The following is a 19,263-nucleotide window of genomic DNA, read 5'->3' as shown; positions in this document are numbered from 1 at the left end:
GCATTCAAAGACAGAAGAGGACACTTTATATTTCACTCTGGAACTGAGTGGAAGTGTTTGGTTTCTACCACTAGAGGTGGTCCAGTGCTCTGGATGGTAAAACTCGAGACTGTTCGTTCTCCATTTTGGTTTTAACAAAAACCTCTTCTGACCATTCATGTAATTTATAATGTTAAAATAACATTGTTTTAAATGTCACTACAACACTACATGATAATTAATTTGTTGACTCTCATAGGTAGTCTTATTGTTTTCTGTACGTCAAATTTGTATTTTCTAATTTCTTGACATTTTAACAATATTTAGGTAGAAGCTTCAAATTAAGCCAACTGGGTTTTTGCCTCCCCACTGTATAATATTATTTCATGATTATTTCATGTATTATTTTAATCTGTGCTAAATAAAATCTCAAATCTATCATTTGTTTAAAATGCTTGCTATTTATTTGTTAATATTATTGTTAATAATATTAACAACAATAATGATTATATATAGTATGAAACGTGTTATAATAAATTTATAGTTAAAATACATTTACATTTTTCAATTAAATTGTTTCAGTGACAACCGTGCCCAGAGGGTGGCAGTAGAGCGATACGTGAGATGTTCGCCGGTGGAGAACTCCCCAGAAGAAGAAGTGGAAGCAGCAGGAGCAGCCGAAGAAGAGAAATAAACATAGAGCCTGATGTGGCTACGTCAATGTTAGCAAGGTAACACTAATGTCTGTCTCTCTGTTGGACACGTCTCCTCCGCACTGACCTGACATGGGCAAGAGAGACAATCGAGTGGTGAGTTCTGTCACTAAATTACCCGCAAGCTTAGCACGTTCGGTGAGCATGCTAATCAAAAGCAGCGTTAGCGCAGCGGCTAATGTGTACGCCAGCCTTGTGTTCTTGTGTTGGGCCTAGTCGGTGCACATTTAAACCTTGCGTTAAAAAAAAAAAACTCTTTCGCAAATGCGGTCAAATGTTTTTCGATCGATGCAAGTTAATGCAGGTTTTAACTGTCACGTTGCATGTTGGAGTAAAGCATTAGCGGCACCTAGCAGCAGTGGAGCTGCACTAGCAGTAGATGCTAGCTTTAGCTCAGTGTTTTGACGTGGTGACGCTGCGCACAGTGTTGTTCTGCAGAGCCGCACACAAACCTCTTTATTTACAGTCTATGATGCAAACCCGATCACCGCAGTGTGATTTTAAAACAAGAGCCTAACGACAAGAGAAGCTAATGCTAGGGAGCCAATGTGTGATATTAGCCCAGTGGTTTTGCGGCAGCGAGTTGCCACGTTAACACCTTGTTTTCGTTGCACATGTGTTTTTCTTGCATTATTTACGGTTTTAAAAAAAGGCCCCAAAATATTAAAATGAAGGATTTTTATCTCCATTGAAAGTGAATAAGCTTCATTTAACTAAATCTGCTGTGGTCAATTTAATATTTGCTCTAAAGCATGAATTAATCCTTTTTGGTATTAAATGCATCCGTTTTTATTTGCCCTACTTTAAACACATGTTCATAACATTTGATCCTCGTTATATGGATGTATTATGACATTATACTGTTTGATCTTGGTGCCTAATGTAGATTGTATTTCATTTAACGCCATAAGAAGTGTGTAACATGCTTTCCTCTGTTTGGTGTGCCAGGCTTATATTAACCCCATTGCTGCTGCACGAGCCAGGGGGCCGGTACAGAACGCTGGACCAAGCATCCAGGATTATCTGAGCAGACCTCGACCAACATGGTGAGTCGCGGACAGACCTTCCCAGTGGCAAACATTTGCTCTTTGGTAACAAAAGTGAAAATATGACGCGACATTTTCCTCGCATTTTCTTAATCCTTGCATGTAAATTGTCATATCAGATACAGTTCAGATGATTGGATCGCCTTTGTGAAAATATCTGCAATATGAGCCACATGGAGGCAAATTTTAATGCATTATTTGCCATTGCGAGGGGGGAAAGTGCGATGTTTTCAATTCTATATCAAAGGGACAAAGTACAAATAGGAAAACACAAGAATCTTCGTTTACTCTGATCTCTTGAAAAATTAGTTTCAAATTTATTTTATTAAGTTGTATAATTTTTGAACATTGCATGAGACAAAAATTCAACTGAGAAGCAGCCAGTGAAATGTTGACATGAAAAACTTACACAATAACTTGTATTCCGTCTGATTCATTTTCTTTAGGGAAGAGTTAAAGGAGCAGTTAGAAAAGAAGAAGAAGGGCTCTCGAGCCCTGGCTGACTTTGAGGATAAAATGAACGTGGTATGTTTTTATCACTTGACATATTGACTATTAATAATCACTATAGTTCACTGTGGAAGAATATATATATTTTTAAATTGTTAATGTTTTCTTTATCTAGAAATGGAAAAAAGAACTCGCAAAAAATCGAGAGAAGTTGTTGGCTGGTATTGACAAGGAGAAAGAGAAAAAGATGATGGACAAGGAAAAGGAGGAGAAGAAAGAGAAAAAAGAGGTATGGTATAAAAAAAATGTCACCTGACATTTGAATGATTTCACTCTTAAAACTTGTCTTTACATACTTTTGTGTTTATTTGTCTTTAGAAAAAGAAGAAAGAGAAGAAGAAATCCAACAGGGTGAGGAGAGACCTCCACTATTTCGATAGCCAACTCTGCCATTTTACCATCCAACACACATATTGTTGTTCTTTGAAATGGTCTTCAGTTGAATCCTGCCAATGTAATGTTCCAATTTCAAAGAAGCAAATAACCTCAAGTCTAATGAACCCTGCTTTCATTGTGTTTTGGTCAAGCATTCTTCATCTTCCTCTTCTTCATCGAGTTCTGATTCCTCCAGCAGTTCCGTCTCCGAATCTGAAGATGAGGTAAGTAGTACCAAACTTAGGGATGTCCTGATCTGTCCCACTATCATGAACGTGATATCTCAGCGACACCTCGAAGGAATTTCTATATTTATTTTAATGGGTTCAGATAGAGAAAATGAAATGTTTTGGATTTTGTGATTTAGAGACATCGTTCCTGTGAATAAAGACAAAAAACAAGTTGTCATTTAATACCCAAAGCTGCTCTGTTTGATGGCACAATACTGACTGATCAAATAAACTGTTGACTGCTCAGTTGTAGGTTAATGTGAGGAATAGGGATTTGAAAAGAGGAGCGGTGGTGTGAGCAAATTGGTTGTTTAGAAATGCACCTTGCAGCTATTTCTTCGACTTAAAACCACTGATATATCATCTTGGGCATACAAATACCTCAAATTAAATCCTAGAAAGGTGTAATATATGGGCCCTTTAAATACAAACTGATCAGTTTTAAAAAGGCTAATCTCCTCTTCGAGCAGTCCTGCTCTATGGCTCAACATCACAGCTTTGTCTTCCACAAATTGCAGCATTAAACCGATTTCATTTCTGTTTACAGGATGAAAAGAAGAGTGTGAAGAAAAAACGGAAGAGAAAGAAGCCGACAGCCAGGAGAGCTTCAGACAGCTCAGAGGAAGAATCAGATGCTGACATCAAGGTTCCTCTTTCTTATAGCTTCCCTTGTTTTAGAAATCCAGTATTTTCTGGTAGTAAAACCAGCATTAAGTAAAGTCACATTCATTTGGATCAATTACTGTTATTTTTAAATGTGCTTTAAAATTATAGCAAACAATTGAGCAATAGAGTTACTGATACAAAAAATTTATAAGGATGATCTAAATGTTTTTTTTTCCAAGAAGAAAAAGAAAAGAATCAAGGAAGAAGGGGACAAAGACAAGGTAATTTAGACTTGTATAGTAACTAACTTTTTGATGGAAATAGTTCTGCTGTCCATGTGTTTATTTCCACAGATACGTTTTAGCTTTGGAATTTAAAGTCGTTGCATTTCTTATTTAAAATCAGGATGACAAGAGCCGCAGGCGAAGAAGGAAGGTAGAGCGAAGTTATAAAGACTCGTCTTCAGAGTCCTCTGCGGAGTCTGAGGGGGAAGAGGCAGTAAGTATTATTCATATAAGGTTTATTATATGTATGTGATATGCAATAAAATGTTGGAAAAATTCAACATAGCGTTTCTTTCTCTACCTGCCTCTATAATGTGTAGACCAGAAGTTCCTGTTGCGATTAATAAATCAGTCAAATGCAGAGTGAAATTAGATGATCCATCATTGGGCCTTCCTCTTCTATGTTCCTGTTTTTCATCTAATTTCTCCTTATTACAACAGAAAGTATTCCTTCCTTTCATCTCATTTAATCAAATTCATACCGCAATTATTTATTTAAAGGAATACTACACACTGTATAGTTAAGTTTGAGTCTACGAGATGCTTTATATTTTAGTCGATTTGGTATTAAATAAAAACCAAATATTATCATAGACCATTTAAGCCCATTGGCCAATCACGTTTGTTTATACTGCCGACTGATGTGAAAGTGCGATTAACCTCTGGTTTACTCTGTTGCAAGAAACTACTGTCTGTGGTTAGCATCTAGTGCACTGCTCATTTACGCAATAACCCGAGTACGGTTTCAGATGTATTCCTCCCCACACTCTTACTCACTCTATCACATGTACAGAGAAAGGTTTGGGACTTGGGAACCGATCATTCAAAACAAACGCAGACAACGCCGCACTTCCAAGGTTCCTCACAAACGCACCTGCTAAGGTTGAAGTGAAATCAGAAAGACTGTAAGAGATTTCTGGATCAATTTGCAGGATATCAATTTTATCTCGTCAAAGTTTCCACCTGGAAAAAGAAACTGCTGCTGATTTAGAAAGGCAATTGACCATGAATATGAGATGCTTCCTAGTTTTGCTCAACAACTGAGAAGAAGTCATATCTCGTCCAGAAACATTTGACATTTTGAGTTTGGTCAGGTGTACAAGTCTGTTGTAAACCTAACAACTTTTGCTGATGAATATATCTGTGGCAATACCAGTATTGTGAAATACAGTTGCATGAAATGGGATTTTTATGGTCTCGTTTTAAACTTTTCCCAACCACAGGCTGAAGCCAAGAAGAAAAAGAGAAGTAGCGAGGAAAGAGACAAAATCACAGTGAGCAATTTATTTAATTTCCATTCTAGTGTACAAACAAGATTTAAGCTTGATCAAATACAGATAGGATATTGATTTTTATCGGATGACTGTAGCAATGATTAATAGCTGTGATGGAAGAATTTCAATTGTTAAGAGTTAATTGCAATAAAACGTCCAAATAAAGCTGTTGAGGAGAAATCATTGTGCCTTTGCAGCCGTTTTCAGACATGAACTCCAGAAAATGTCCGTACAACGAGGTCCGGTCTTCCTCCGGAGTTTGAATGTCACACATGAACAACGCAGCAGGAGATTCTCCGCCCAGACACATTTGCAAAAACACAGAAATCTTTTTTGTTTAAAGCACATTAACCGGCATCGTCCCTTATCACCAACAGCTATCGAATCTTGTCTTTCCAAGTTGACATCTTTGTCAGCGTCTTCTACATGTACGACGCCTCTTTTTCATCCTGAAATTATTGTATTATGTTTCCGGTTTTGCGTCTGTTCTGTTAAACTTCATCAACATGCCCAGACGCTTAAGATAATTCCTCTTGAGGATCTCCTGCTGTGTTCTCGCATTGGCTCATTTGGACATAATCCAGAGTTTTTACTGGGGGGCTGGCCGGAGAAATTCTGGAAAATGTTCGCAGCAGCTGACTTGAGTTCTCACATGCAGCGAGAAATTTCAGGAGAATATTTTTTAATTCAGTGCATGTCTGTAAGCATCGTCTGTCTACTCTACCATAAATTCACTACAGTATAACCGACCAGTGTTGTTGATCCAGCTGTGAAGTGGATGCTGTTTGCAAAAGAAAACGCCTTGTGCTTAATTGTTTTGTGTGTTCAGGACAAATCCAAGAAGAAGAGGAAAAAGAAGCACAAGAAACATGGCAGAAAAAAGAAAAAGAAGGCAGCACCTCAGTCGGACCTGGAGCTCGACTAATAACTGTGGCTTTACCGTTCTCACCGTCTCCCGGCTGGTCACTAGTAGTGTTATTTATGCCCTGACCGCCAAAAACTCCCCTCCTGCCTAGGTCATCGCATCTGATCAAGGAGACCTACAGACATGGAATGCTGGGGGGTAAACGACGGCGACCCACCGGTCCCTCAAAGTGGCAACTACCGGTTCATATCTTTGGTTTACTTTTATCGCCATGCTTCTCGTAGATGGTTGTTCTTTGAGTTACAGTCGACGACCGAACTGAAGTGAATCCCACTTCTTTCCAACCCCTCAGCTCTGAGATTTGTGTGGCTGGCACTGGCTTTTGTCTTCAGTGTGCTGGCCCCTCTTAGGAGTTCACGCCCTCTGCTTCTCACCTGAGATCTGACATTTCTTGTTGCTACATGAGTTTGATACGCTTGTGCCTGTGTTATGCATGCAGAACTGATCACCTGTTGTCTCTCGCCAGCCTCATATTGAAGTTGGACCTGTGATAAGAAATGTGAGCTGCACAGTCACAATATTTATACAAGGGAGGACTGTTCCGTTAGATGGGTTGTTACACTGAAGTGTAAATGTATAAACAATGGCAATGAATAAAGTGTTGTTTTAGCCTTTGTTGCTGTTATTTCTCCATCTTTTTTTGCGCTTCCTTCATTGATAAATGATTTGATAAATCGATTTTTATAGCTTTATGACTTGATGAGGCTCATAGACCCAGTTTGGTTTTAATATCAACAAGCACTAGAGCAACACATCTGTATTTTACTATGTCTCCATACATTTCCTCTTTTGTTACAGTTTAAAGATTTGTATTGTCTATTCAATGGAGGGAAACGGTTCTCTCTTTAGATTAAATGCAGGATTCAACATGCATAAATGCTGGGGAATTATGAAAGTACACTTCAAGTATTGAAAAGCAAAGACACTTTTTATGCAGAATTGCCCTTTTCATATTATTATACAAGATGGATAATAACAAAACACACGCACTTTTATTTAAATGTTACAAAAAACAGGATAAAACTATTGAACATTAGGAGAGAAGAAAAAACTCCCATCAAGATGTGTTGTAATAGATAACTAAGATTAGTCGGGCACACAAGATATCAAGAGCCATTGTCAATCATTTGTAAAAGCTTTAGAAAAAGGAGAAACTTAAAGCACGTCTTCAGGGCCCCAAGGCTCAGGAGTGAATCGCCTGAGGAAATGAGGCTGTCTGAGACCGTGTCCTCTTAAAGTCTCAGCTAAAATCGTACTTCCTTTGGAAGGCACATTCCTGATTTGACTTAAGGTGCCAGGAAGTCATTATTATTACCATCATTATATATGTACTTTTTTTCTCAACGTAACCATTTGATTTCTGTTGTGTAGCACTTTGTACTTTGTGCTGAAATGTTCTCTATGAATGAAGTTTTTATTGTTAAAGATATATATTAGATAATTCTTTTCTTAAGTCAATTTAAAGTAAAGTTCAGGAAAACTGAGTCTAAATAAGAATCCGTGCCAGGTATCACCAGTTTGTTAGTGTGAGGTTTTACAGGCAGGTCTTGTGACTGAACAATGTAATGATAGCAAAGGGCAATGTGGGGTTGTGATTCATCTTCGAAGTGAGTGTGTGAGTGGGAGTGTGGGTGTCTTGCAACAATGATTATTCAAATCCTCGTGTAAAAGTCTAGGTGTGGTCAGTATGAACTGAAACGCTTGACTGTCCTCATCTCTGACAGTCACAGGACCCAAGCGGCGTGATACGTTTGAGTTCAGCTGTCAGATTTTATTCAGTGGGAGGGACCAACCTTCCATATAAAGACTGGTATTCCTGTTGTTCAGTTTAAGGAAGTGTGAGTACAGTACAGGAAGGAGTCGAATAACTTCACTGGCTGACGGTAAGTGATTTAAAAAACAAATCAGTGAATGTGCATTGAGATGTTTATTTCTATGACCAGAATATAGTTGCTTTGTAGTTTTTTCATTAACTCTCAGACCTGCTGCTTCTCTGTGTTCACTGAGGCAGCTCTGGAAAACAGGACGCTTTTTACTACAGGCTGAAACAAAAGTGAAAGTACAAGTGAAGAAAATGGTGGGTCATGATTTACAGAAATTTCAGCCTAATTTTACAGTAAATTTAGGCTGGTGATTTTTATCCTGACACTGCACATGCATGTATCAGATTTACCTCTGCTTCTACTCTCTTCTGCAGATGCTGAGGATCAGTGTGTGGCTGTTAATGGGGGTGTTTGTGTGGGACTTTGCGTCCTGCGACATCACCTGTCCTGACGGAACAGTCTGCAAGGATGACAACACCTGCTGTATGACTACAAATGGCTATAGCTGCTGTCCTTATCCAAATGTAAGTCTGATTAATCACCCGCGAAGGAACTGCCAAGTAGAATGGGAGTCAGTAGGGTGCATACCTCCGCCAAGACCCAAGAGTCTTCATATGAAACCACATTTAGATTCACTAGACCTGACTTACAAGGGTTTAGATATCAGTGAATCACTATCTAGGAAAGCCTGCACAAACACTATAATTCAGCAGGATCACAAGTGGCGAAATGCAATGTGTAAAACTATAGAAACTCCAACTTCCTCGAACACAACTGCTCAGACATGTGACTAACTACTGCTAAACATATCGCGGTAGAGAAGACTCCCTTTTTATGACGGAATATGACACAATCCTGGGAAAAAATTGTTGAAGCTTTGCTGAAATTCACTTCTGTTTGCTCAAAAATGTTCCCCTAATATGCTGTGAAATCAATCAACCTTTTAAATGCTCATTTTCAAACAAGACTGATTTGGTTAAAAAAAAAAGATGTAACTTTCAGGTTGCTCTTTAAATTGTTGTTTGGATCTGCACCAATTTGGACTCAAAGATATCAGTCCCCGAAACATCCCCGATTTTGTTTTCATTCTGTGAGAAATCAAGGAAAAGGTTGGCAAATGCAATATCTCGCAATGTTAAAAAAAGTTTAAAAGAAGGTTTCCTAAATCTGAACTCAGATTTAACGGGTTCTTCCACGACCCGCGCTGCATCCTTAATAACACAACAATAACATAACCTTTTTAATTCTTAATTCTTTCTAATTCTCTCATGTGTGTCTCCAGGCCGTGTGCTGCACAGACCTGATTCACTGCTGTCCCTCGGGCTTTAGTTGTGACCTGGCCGCCCAGATGTGTGAGCAACAGGGCCAGCCGTGGATGAAGATACCCATGAGGAAGAAGGAGGCTGCAGAGGAACCGGCCTCTCTTGTTCTACCTGTTTCTCCCCTGCAGGAGCTCACAAACAACCACGTCCCAGAGGCATCAAAGAGCTCAGTCGTCTATTGCGACGGCTACCACACTTGTCCAGATCGCACTACCTGCTGCAGACACCCCACAGGTGTCTGGTTCTGTTGCCCTTACTTTCCTGTGAGTTGATTTACACACTGAAACTACACTGATGCAACATTAACTTGCAACTCAAGTTTTTGAATAACTCTCCAAACAGACATCTCTATGGAGTAATGGTTCTACACTGTATTCATTGTTGTACATAATATGTGGCTTACAGGGCCGCTGCTGTCTGGATGGCTACCACTGTTGCCCATATGGCTTTGACTGTGACGTCACTTACACCCACTGTGTGAGGGAGGGCCTGAGATATCCTTTCACCCCCAGACAAGCTCTGTCGTCAGTCCCCGCCTCTCTCATTTCACCTCCAGACGACGAGGTCAGCTTTCAGCAGGTGGGACACATCACACTATTCGTCACATTCTGTGTATGCAGCCTATCCTGGGATTGATTTTTTCATTCATCATCCACTGAGAGAAAGCTTGAAAGGCTTCAGCTTCTGAACACAAGCATGAACACTAAATCTTTTTGAAGGTTAAAATAACAAATTTAAGCTTTAATTAAAATCTACAGATTTCTATTTTCGTTAAGTTTAAACTTGATGTGTTATATCACGTAAAAAACAGATATTTGCGGTTTTAGGAGTGGAATAAACTGCAAAACAGAGCAAATAAAGAGCTAAAGTCAATATTGGTCTTACATTAGAAAGGTAGGCCAGAAACACGACTCTAGAAATCTACTCTAGTTACTGATTTAACTTTTTTTGGTGCTTGTTAATTTCCTCCATCCATTATCGATAGTATACTGTAGATCCTCAAAAGGATCACTGGTATAGATTCCATACCATTGATCCCTTTGAGGATCGCGGGGGGAGTTGGAGCTAATCCCAGCTGACATTGGGCGAGAGGTGGGGTACAAGCTGGCCAGGTCGCCAGCGCAGCACACTTGTGAACTCCTTCATATTTATATAATAGAGTATAATAATCTGTTTGTATTTATATTTCAGACACCTATGACAGCTCTAACAGAGGCCAGTGACAGGTCCCCCAAGGCTGGAGTGGTTCGCTGTGATTCCAAATCTTACTGCTCAGACGGGATGACTTGCTGCAAAGGATCCAAAGGCCAGTGGACCTGCTGCCCCCACCCACTGGTATGGATTGTGCATTTTGTGCAACTGTTAAATAAAATTTGATTTGGTGTGACCTATGTATGTATATATATATATTTATTTTGTTATCACATTATATTCTTTTGATCACATAATAAAAGAGACAGCGACACAGATGTGACAGTGAGCATTTTGGGTAGGTGGGGTATAAAGCACATAATTATACCCACCACACTATAAAAGTCACAACTAGCGCCTGCTTATCACTGTTTAATGCATTCATTTACTCATCTAGTTTGTTTTGTAACATCATTGTGTTGATTTCAGGGCCAGTGTTGCTCAGATGGTCTGCACTGCTGTCCATATGGGTCCACCTGCGACCCCTCCTCCAGGAAATGCACGAGATTTTACTCTGTGCTCCCCTCAGGATCACAGGAACATGTGAAAACATACTGAGGACATGCTGTTACAGTTCCCCCGTGGCAGCTTTTTGAGAGAGAACCTGTGGTAGCCTTCAGTTGTCATAAAAACTCAAAAGGTGTTTACTGTGTCCAGTTTGGGCTACTGTAAAAAACATGGCGGCCTCCGTAGGGAGGATCCGCTCCCAATGTAAATATAAAGCATTTGAATATAAAGGATCTATTGGAGGGTAAAGAAAACATTCCGTACATTTTAGATGATTTACACTCTAGTGAAAACATCACTAGGATTATTTTATTATCAATTTCTGCCAATAGATCCCTTTCATCTAAATCTTACACACTGAACCTTTAACAGAAACAGAACAGAATTATAATTACCATGAGAAGAGGAAGTTTAGAATTAGTTTAGAATTACACTCAATAGACAGTCTAACGGATCAATAATCTGCACATAACATAGTTCCTACTACTCATTGTCTATTCTGTTTTGGTATTGTATGTTTGGATCTTACAAATAGTTTGATATCAGCATTACATTTTCATATCTGTATTTTTTTTTAACTGATTTTATTAAAAAACATTTGCATGATTAAATCAAATCAAACAATCAAGTTTTAGAGTAAATCTTAATCTGATGATTTTTTTCTCACTGTCATTCCTTTCAAAGCCAAAAATAAATACACTGTCAAATAAAAGAATATGTGGGTGAAATGTTGTTCATATGCTCTTTTATAAACCTGCCTGGCTGCCCACACAACAATAACCTAATTAAAATAATCAGGGGGCCTTTACTTTGAAAGCACCAAACGGAAATTGGAGTTTCACTCAGACTTCCTTACTTCCGCCTTTTCCGCCGATGCCACATGTTTATCGTTCCGGTGAACGTGGAGTCCCAGACGAAGACTAACGCTGAAAACATGAGTCAAATGGAAGAATTAAAGTCGTTTGTCTCCGAGAGGCTGCAGACGGCTGTGTCTGACGTCCTTGGCGCCTTTGAGAAAACATTGGCCGGATACGAGGAGCAGAACTCCCGCTTGAAGGACGAAAACAACCGCTACCGCTCCCTGCTGGATGTGGTGCTCCTGTCCAAGTTACCGCAAACAAAGGGTCGGTTCATCACAACGACACTTACGTGTTGTTCAGCACACTAACCTGTAAACTTCCAAACAACGCTAACAATGCTAACTCATATGTAATGTCATTTTTTTCGCCAGCTTGGTGTGGCTAATCTGTTTGCTAGCTTGTTTAGCTACGATAGTTGAAATGCTGTTAGCTTTGAAGAAAACAATTGAAACTCCCCCAAGTGCAGTTTAGGCTAATGCCAGATGTGGTTACACTCGTGTTAAGAGGTGTGTGACTCCAGCGGGGGATCCCTGCTGTGTTCACCCATCGACTGCTCCTAGATGTCGACGGACTTTACACTAGGAGGTCAGGCGGATACAGTCCGTAGAAACCGCGGAGCGTCTCACTCGGACATCTGCGTTCACACATGCACCTCCTCCTCCTCCTCCTCCGGAGAGAATGTGGAGGATCCGCGGAGTCCAGTGCATGTTTCAAAGCAGCTTTAAAAACTCAAAACGTGTTTAGTTTGTCCAGTTTGGTCTACTGTAAAAAAAAAACTAAACATGGCGGCCTCCGTAGAGAGAACCCGCTCCCGATGTAAATATAGAGTATTTCAATATAAAGGGTCAATTCTAGTGTAAAGAAAACAACAATTCGTACAATTTAGGTGAAACACACGAGTAAAAACACCATCAGGATTGTTTTATATTAAATTGCAGCTAATAGACCTGGCCCGCCGATTGAGCTGCAATGTATGCTAAATAAAATGCTATATTATTACACGTAGTAGTCGTAGTATTATAAACAGTTTATCTGCTGCTGTTTGTTAAGTTTCAGCTTGTTAAGTATAACAGTAAAATAAGTATAGATCTACAGTCAGCAGAGGAATATCTGAAGCAACAGTAGCACACCAGTGAAGCCCAGACCTATTTTAGCACTTTTAATTCACCGCTTCATAGTGACACTGCATTGTGCTCAAATATATGTAAAAGCAAAACCCTGTACAACATAAACAATAGACACATCAGCAGCTCAACACTGGAAACCAGCGCATATTCAAGTTGGTCACCTTATTCTAAGTTTTCACCTGAGTGTAAAACGGTAAATAATGTCTCTCCCATTTCACCGTGGCACCCCTTCGATATTCTTTCAAATGTGCGGTTGAAGTGAAGCTGTGAGCTTGTTGCCTGTGATGTGGTAAAGCCGAAGCGGTGGGCAATTTTCAGGAGAGACAGTAGCAGACATGATTTAACAAATCACCAACACATTTCATGCTGCTCACTCCAGTAAGCAGTCACCCCGTCGACCTATAAAACGTGTGTGTGTGTCAATAAAAAGATGATACATGTGGAGATACGAGTAAGATGTCTCAGCTTTCAGTAGATCTTTTCGAAGAAGATGTTTTGACATGTCCCAGTAGAAGTGTTGAGTTATGTTGCTTAAGTTTCAGGCTCCTGGTTTTGTGTGAGTTATCATTAACTCCTTATTTTTTCCCCTATAGTCACAAGTAGAAATGACTGCTCTGAAAAACAGCTCAGCAAAGTGTGTTATACCACAAATTTTGTCTAAAACACATATCTTGAATGCATGGTTACTCCACGTTAGAAAGGACAATGGTTGCTATGTTCAAAGCAGTGACTCAACTCTGGCAGCTGCTTACTGGCATGTCCCCCACAACGGAGGGCTGGCAGCTGCCAACTGTAGTCAGTAGCCAGCTGACAAGACCACAGCTCACCAATGTCAGGACCTCGGCTTGCCCAAGAGGAAAAACGATGCCATTTTCTGTCATGAGAAAGTGGCAAGGATTTTAGTGAAGTGTCGTCTTATGTTCTGTTCTTTTCTCGCAGCAGGTCACGCAATCAAAAGTACGCCTGCTGCTGCCAGCCCAGTAGCCTCAGCTGAAAGGATTTCCACTTCTCATGGTAAGACTTCTTTTCTTAAGACTTTTCTCTTCAGTAAAACCAATGCATTCAGCTCCTGTGTAAAGCTCATCAAACTGTTATTCGTTGGTTTAAAAAAGTGTTGTCCATAATGATAGTAAAGGCTGAGGTTCCTCTGTTTTCTGCAATGCCACCGGCTTCCTCAAGAGGAAAAATGGCAATAATTTTGAATAGTTGAATTTTCTGCCACAAGAAAATGGCAGTGTTTGTTTCTACAGTGTGATTTTATGATCTGTTCTTTTCTCCACAGCAGGTCTTGTAAACAAAGGTACTCTTTCCGCTGCTGCCATCCTGGTTGCCTCGGATTCAAGTTCTGCACAAACGGCCGAAAAAACTTCCACTGCTCATGGTAAGACTGCTTTTCTGAACATGATTCTCTTCAGTAAAATAATTGCATCCAGCTCCTGTGTAAAGCTCATCAAAATGTTATTCATTGGTTAAAAAAGGAGTTGTACACAATGACAGTAAAGGCTGATGTTCCTCTGTATTCTGCAATGCCACCGGCTTCATCAAGAGGAAAAATGGCAATTATTTGAACAATGTAATTTTCTGCCACAAGAAAATGGCAGTGATTTTTGGTATATTATTATTTTATGAACTGTTCTTTTCTCCACATCAGGTCATGCAAACAAAAGTACACCTACTGCTGCTGCCATCCCAGTAGCCTCAGATTCAAGTTCTGCACAAACGGCTGCAAAAACTTCCACCGCTCATGGTAAGACTGCTTTTCTGAACACGATTCTCTTCAGTAAAATCAATGCATTCAGCTCCTCTCCTCTGTAAAGTAATGGTAAATGGTTTGTGTTTATATAGCTCTTCTCTAGTCTTAATGACCACTCAAAGCGCTTTACAGTACATTTTTGCCATTCACCCGTTCACACATGCATTCATACAGTGCATGTATTGGCAGCACTTTTCTTCTGTGAGGAGCAATTCCGGGTTCAGCCTCTTGTCCAAGGATGCTTCGGCATGCAGATAGGGAAGACCGGGATCGAACTGTCGACCTTCTGGTTGGAGGACGACCGCTCTCCCCCTCCGCCACAGCCGCCCTAAAGCTCATCAAAATGTTATTCACTGGTTAAAAAAGAAGTTGTACATAATGATAGTAAAGGCCGATGTTCCTCTGTTTTCTGCGATGCCACCAGCTTGCTCAAGAGGAATAATGGCAATAATTTTAAATCATGCCCCTTTCTGCCAAAAGAAAGTTGAAATAATTTTCGTATATTGTTATTTTATGTTCTGTTCTTTTCTCTGCAGCAGGTCATGCCAACAAGAGTACTCCTACTGCTGATGCCAGCCTGGTAGCCTCAGACTCAAGTTATGCACAAACGGCTGAAAGAACGTCCTGCTATTCTGCTGGTAAGACTGCATTTAACAATAAGTACTAAAATCAATGCATTCACTTCCTTTGTAGAGCAAATAAAATTACGATAATGAAGTTGTCTCCACTTAAGGCTAATTTATGCAGCCTTTACTTAGGAGAAGAGCTATGTCTATTTTAAATGATGTGACCGTCACTGCCCACTTCCTTTAATGTGAGCTTTACATTGGCATGGTTGTTAAGCAATACATCCACTAGAGGGCAGCACAGATTCGAGAGTCTCTGACAACAACAAACGTGTTGATGGTGGGGGAGGCTTTGATAATGTATCTCTCAAGAAAGAGGCAAACGCGACTGTTTGTACCTGTGCTCTGGGCGAAGTAACATATGAATGTCTGTAGTTTCTTACCAACTCTCCTCAAAAAGTTCCACCGATGTGGATTTTTCCTCCTTGTGTCTTGTGGTTGTCTGGCTTGAACACTTGGCTACACTGCCCCCTGACAATTTCCCGTGGTACTGCTTTGTTTTGTCCGTATCTGTAAGCTTTCAGAAGACATGCTCTAACTGGAGTACAGACATAAGGCTCCACCTGTTTCCGTATGCATATCTGACCTTGCGCATAAATGAAGTTGAACTCTGTGACCACCAGTGACCACTGCTAGTGACTCCAGTGTGATGTGTTAAATCAGTGTATTCATTGTTAAACATGATACTGTTTACTTGATTACTGATCTGATTATCTACATGTAATCTTTTTTTTCCAGACACGCAGTGTCTCTTCACCTCACACGCCAACTTTTTCAAGCTGGCAACCAATGACAATTGTCCCCTCTGCCTCAAGAGTGTCCAGGCCACTGAGAAACATTTGATGAAGAGGCATTATCGATTCGCTGTTCATTTTATTGAGGGTGGCACAGGTAAGTTCTCTTAGCATCAAATCAAAAGACTGAACGTTGAAGCACACAATCATGGATATAAATTCTGTACCATAATTTATTTTAACCACTGTTATGTACAGTTTCACTGTTGTCATTTTTAAACGCTATTTGAACATGAGGGTGGTGTGTTATTGTTTCCTATTGGATGCTGCTGCTGGCTTCTCATAGCACTAATTCACTGAAAAATGATCTCATTGATGCATTAATCCCTCTTAAATTGGGGGTTAAACCAACCACTGATTAAAAAAAATAACAAAAAAATTGGAGGCAATGTAATGTGCAATATAATGAAATACCACATGTGCTAAATTTTCAAGTATACTGCCTGATTTTTATTGCAAGGAAATGTTCTTGAAAGGCATACAGCCATGTAGGGTGTATACTCGGGGTTAACAGGCTTCTCTCTTTTCAGAAAAATTTGTGGTGCCATGTTTTTGCACTGAGAAAGCCCAAGGAAGAAGTCACTGGCACTGCCCATGTTGCATAAAGATCATTCATCGGAAAAGTAACTTTGAGGCGCACTTATCAAAACAGCATGGTATGTGCAATTTCTCATCATTCACATGACATATAGGTCATCTTAATAGTACCTGCTTTCCAGCCAACACTAATAATAATGTTATATTTTTATTGCCACTGCCTAATTGTATGACCTCTGTTTCCTTTTACTTTACAGCGGATGCAATATATATACTGCAGCAGAGCCAAGATGCAGGTATGTTCACAATATGTCTAATGCCCTTCAGTTGCTAACAGTTTTTAATATTCGCTTGAATATGAATGATACACAGCTACCTTGGGAATCAAGTAGACACAAGGTAATTTAACAAAATTGAGCCACAAAATTTTTTCTAACTAATTAACACCAGTGTTCATCTATATATAGTCATTATAGCGTGAGGTATGCTAGGCTTGCATCCTGCTTTGAGCGGAGAAACATATTCATCATCTCCAGGTTCACCTTGCTGATCATTGCTGTAGTTAGTATGCACAGCCCTTTTAAAAGTTTGTGACATAAAAGACTGAATATATTTTTTCCGTGATCCTCAGTAAGTCAACTGGAGTTTCAGCATCCGGAGCTGATACCAAAAGGCGAGAGTCAAGTGAGAGGACAAAGTCTGAAGGCGGAAAATGACCAAGATTCACCCGTCAGCATCATCTATGTGGACGGTTTTATCCAAGATATGAGTGACATCAACTGTGTGCAAAGCAGCCAGGGGCATCCTCGACCTCTGGACACTCAGCCTGATAGTTGGGTTGGTAAAACATGGCAGCCTGCTGGAGACGGTCCGGACACCCTTGGAGGTGGTGCTGACGCTAAGGATGGAAGCAGCTGCAATACTGAAGAGTCGAAGAGCCAAACAGTTTGTTCCCGTTTAAAGGCACTCGGTTCAAAGAAGAATGTGAAAAGGCCCCTCTCAAGTTTAAATAAAAAGAAATCATCGCGGACATCTGCCGGTCGGAATCTCACAGGTCCTCATTCTTGTAAAGCCTACGCGAAGAACACACTGAGGACACATGTGCGAACACACAAAGCAGACAAAATCCACATTTGTGAAGTCTGTGGAAAACGATTAGTGTCTAAAGTAAATTTAGTCCGTCACCTGCAAAGCCACACAAAGAAAAACCAATGTGGAATATGCACAAAACAGTTTTCGAATAATTCCAGTCTGGAACGGCATATGAGATTGCACAAACCAAAGGCTCTAAATGTTATGTCGTCATCTTAAAAACCACAGATGGGAAAAATCCTTCAGATGTCATAATGCATCCAAACCTGCTGTGATTACTGGAATTTGATCCACTACAGATAAGGCACCAGTCTAGTCTTGTACTAATGACTCAGTTATAGTGTTCAGCAGTTTGTAAATGTTTTTTTATTGTTTGTTTTTATATATTCACAGTTCTTCCCTGTGTGTTTTCTATTATAATTCAGCAGTTTGGAAGTGAACGATTTCGATGGATACTACAAAAAATGGATTTCACCAGGACCTAATTAAACCTCGTCTAGATTCGAGGAATGTTTTATCTTTATGTAGTTCAATGACTGTTATAGTGTTCAGCAGTGTGCAAATGTTTTATTGTTTGTTTTTATATATTCATAGTTCTTCTGTGTGTTTTCTATTATGATTCAGAAGTTTGGAAGTGAAGGTTTTCGATGGATACTTAAAAAAATGGATTTCACCTAATTAAACCTTGTCTAGATTCGAGGAATGTTTTATCTTTTTTTAGTTTGTTAAATAGTTAAAATATTCAGTTTGGAAAAAGTTGTAGCATCCATGCTATGTAATCATCAGATCATGGTGTTCCTGCACAGTATTTGTAACTGGAGCCTTTGTCGTTGTATTTTAAAGGCTGAAAATATATCTGTTGCACTGGACATTGCCAGATATCTAAACCCTACAAATGACACAAAAAAGTTATGGATGTATGGAATTCAAATGTGTGATTTTCATCTATCGTCTCCAATAAATGTATCTGAAAAAATAAGATGTGAGTCTGAAAACATATCTACAACTGTAAAAACAAGACCTCCAATATCAAAATATTTGCAAAAGTGAAAATGTATTCAAGAATTGAATTATAATTAGATTTAAATTGATAAAACGTTGACTTATTTGCTTTCCCCTACATTGAAGTTACTTATTTCTTCGTTTTTTCCCATGCTTAGTTTTTTGGGGGTAGCTTTTCCTAACCCTTGTTAAGGGTTAAAGACAGAGGATGTCACAACTTTTGCAGATTGTTAGGCCCTATGAGGCAAACTGATTTGTGAATATGGGCTACACAAATAAAATAAATTTAATTATTAAGTGTTTTGTGGACTCAAACACTCACACCCAAACCCTCCAGCGGTATAGGGGTGAGTAGATAATGAGTGAATTTGGATTTTTCGGTGAACTATCCCTTTGAGGACAATTGGGGAAACATTTCAGGCCCATAAAATAAAATATTTTCAGTTTCTGGATTAGAACTAATACTTTTAAGTTTCAGAATTATTATTTTTTAAAGTAACAAATCATTTTGTCCTTATTTGGCTCCATTTATAAATCCTTTAAGGAGAACTGCACTGTGTGTTATGGGGATGAAATTATTATTAAATGTCTATTTAATGTCATCTTGAGTTCACATGAGTTACAAGAGATAGTGTTGCTGTAGAATGGACTGTGTTCAGCAGGGGTTAGCAGTGTTAGCTGGGGGTC

The 19,263-nt window shown here is 39.5% G+C and overlaps 3 protein-coding genes across 8 annotated transcripts; all 3 read left to right on the top strand.

The window, feature by feature from the left end:
* The first annotated feature begins 604 nt into the window (after nt 1–604).
* fam133b (family with sequence similarity 133 member B) lies at nt 605–6,557 on the top strand. Of its 2 annotated transcripts, none has more exons than XM_035183452.1 (11): nt 605–788; nt 1,641–1,738; nt 2,185–2,263; nt 2,364–2,477; nt 2,567–2,599; nt 2,776–2,847; nt 3,401–3,499; nt 3,699–3,740; nt 3,865–3,957; nt 4,967–5,017; nt 5,847–6,557. In XM_035183452.1, exons 1-11 carry the CDS (start codon nt 765–767, stop codon nt 5,940–5,942), a joined length of 801 nt encoding a protein of 266 aa, XP_035039343.1. In that variant the 5' UTR covers nt 605–764; the 3' UTR covers nt 5,943–6,557. The 2 variants fall into 2 exon arrangements, with proteins under 2 accessions (XP_035039343.1, XP_035039344.1); XM_035183453.1 differs by having other exon boundaries at nt 607–788; nt 3,702–3,740.
* Nucleotides 6,558–7,647: 1,090 nt separating this feature from the next.
* Nucleotides 7,648–11,497, top strand: LOC118124944 (progranulin). 2 transcript variants are annotated; one of them, XM_035183175.2, is made up of 7 exons: nt 7,648–7,825; nt 7,954–8,019; nt 8,140–8,289; nt 9,048–9,350; nt 9,493–9,666; nt 10,279–10,422; nt 10,708–11,497. In XM_035183175.2, the coding sequence occupies exons 2-7, from the start codon at nt 8,017–8,019 to the stop codon at nt 10,834–10,836; spliced, it is 903 nt and encodes a 300-aa protein (XP_035039066.2). In that variant the 5' UTR covers nt 7,648–7,825; nt 7,954–8,016; the 3' UTR covers nt 10,837–11,497. The 2 variants fall into 2 exon arrangements, with proteins under 2 accessions (XP_035039066.2, XP_035039068.2); XM_035183177.2 differs by lacking the exon at nt 7,648–7,825 and having other exon boundaries at nt 7,931–8,019.
* A 115-nt stretch (nt 11,498–11,612) lies between these two features.
* LOC118124940 (sal-like protein 1) lies at nt 11,613–18,553 on the top strand. Of its 4 annotated transcripts, none has more exons than XM_035183171.2 (9): nt 11,613–11,909; nt 13,715–13,786; nt 14,058–14,153; nt 14,424–14,519; nt 15,062–15,163; nt 15,890–16,042; nt 16,476–16,601; nt 16,740–16,778; nt 17,114–18,553. In XM_035183171.2, the coding sequence occupies exons 1-9, from the start codon at nt 11,666–11,668 to the stop codon at nt 17,791–17,793; spliced, it is 1,608 nt and encodes a 535-aa protein (XP_035039062.1). In that variant the 5' UTR covers nt 11,613–11,665; the 3' UTR covers nt 17,794–18,553. The 4 variants fall into 4 exon arrangements, with proteins under 4 accessions (XP_035039062.1, XP_035039060.1, XP_035039061.1 ...); XM_035183169.2 differs by having other exon boundaries at nt 14,055–14,153; XM_035183170.2 differs by having other exon boundaries at nt 13,712–13,786.
* The last annotated feature ends 710 nt before the right edge of the window (nt 18,554–19,263 follow it).

This window comes from Hippoglossus stenolepis, chromosome 17, assembly GCF_022539355.2.
Source record: "Hippoglossus stenolepis isolate QCI-W04-F060 chromosome 17, HSTE1.2, whole genome shotgun sequence".
Classification (NCBI taxonomy): domain Eukaryota; kingdom Metazoa; phylum Chordata; class Actinopteri; order Pleuronectiformes; family Pleuronectidae; genus Hippoglossus; species Hippoglossus stenolepis.
This window is presented reverse-complemented; position numbering and strand designations above follow the sequence as displayed.

What these genes read in the sequence shown, in the direction of transcription:
- LOC118124940 (XM_035183168.2), top strand. Translation starts at nt 11,666, where the DNA reads ATGTTTATCGTTCCGGTGAACGTGGAGTCCCAGACGAAGACTAACGCT. An exon ending in AAAAACTTCCACCGCTCATG is followed by an intron (nt 14,520 to 15,061) that starts GTAAGACTGCTT and finishes TTTTCTCTGCAG; the next exon opens with CAGGTCATGCCAACAAGAGT. An exon ending in AACGTCCTGCTATTCTGCTG is followed by an intron (nt 15,164 to 15,889) that starts GTAAGACTGCAT and finishes TTTTTTTTCCAG; the next exon opens with ACACGCAGTGTCTCTTCACC.
- fam133b (XM_035183452.1), top strand. Translation starts at nt 765, where the DNA reads ATGGGCAAGAGAGACAATCGAGTG. An exon ending in AGCAGACCTCGACCAACATG is followed by an intron (nt 1,739 to 2,184) that starts GTGAGTCGCGGA and finishes CATTTTCTTTAG; the next exon opens with GGAAGAGTTAAAGGAGCAGT. An exon ending in AAGAAGGGGACAAAGACAAG is followed by an intron (nt 3,741 to 3,864) that starts GTAATTTAGACT and finishes ATTTAAAATCAG; the next exon opens with GATGACAAGAGCCGCAGGCG.
- LOC118124944 (XM_035183175.2), top strand. An exon ending in GCTGCTGTCCTTATCCAAAT is followed by an intron (nt 8,290 to 9,047) that starts GTAAGTCTGATT and finishes GTGTGTCTCCAG; the next exon opens with GCCGTGTGCTGCACAGACCT. An exon ending in TCTGTTGCCCTTACTTTCCT is followed by an intron (nt 9,351 to 9,492) that starts GTGAGTTGATTT and finishes TGTGGCTTACAG; the next exon opens with GGCCGCTGCTGTCTGGATGG.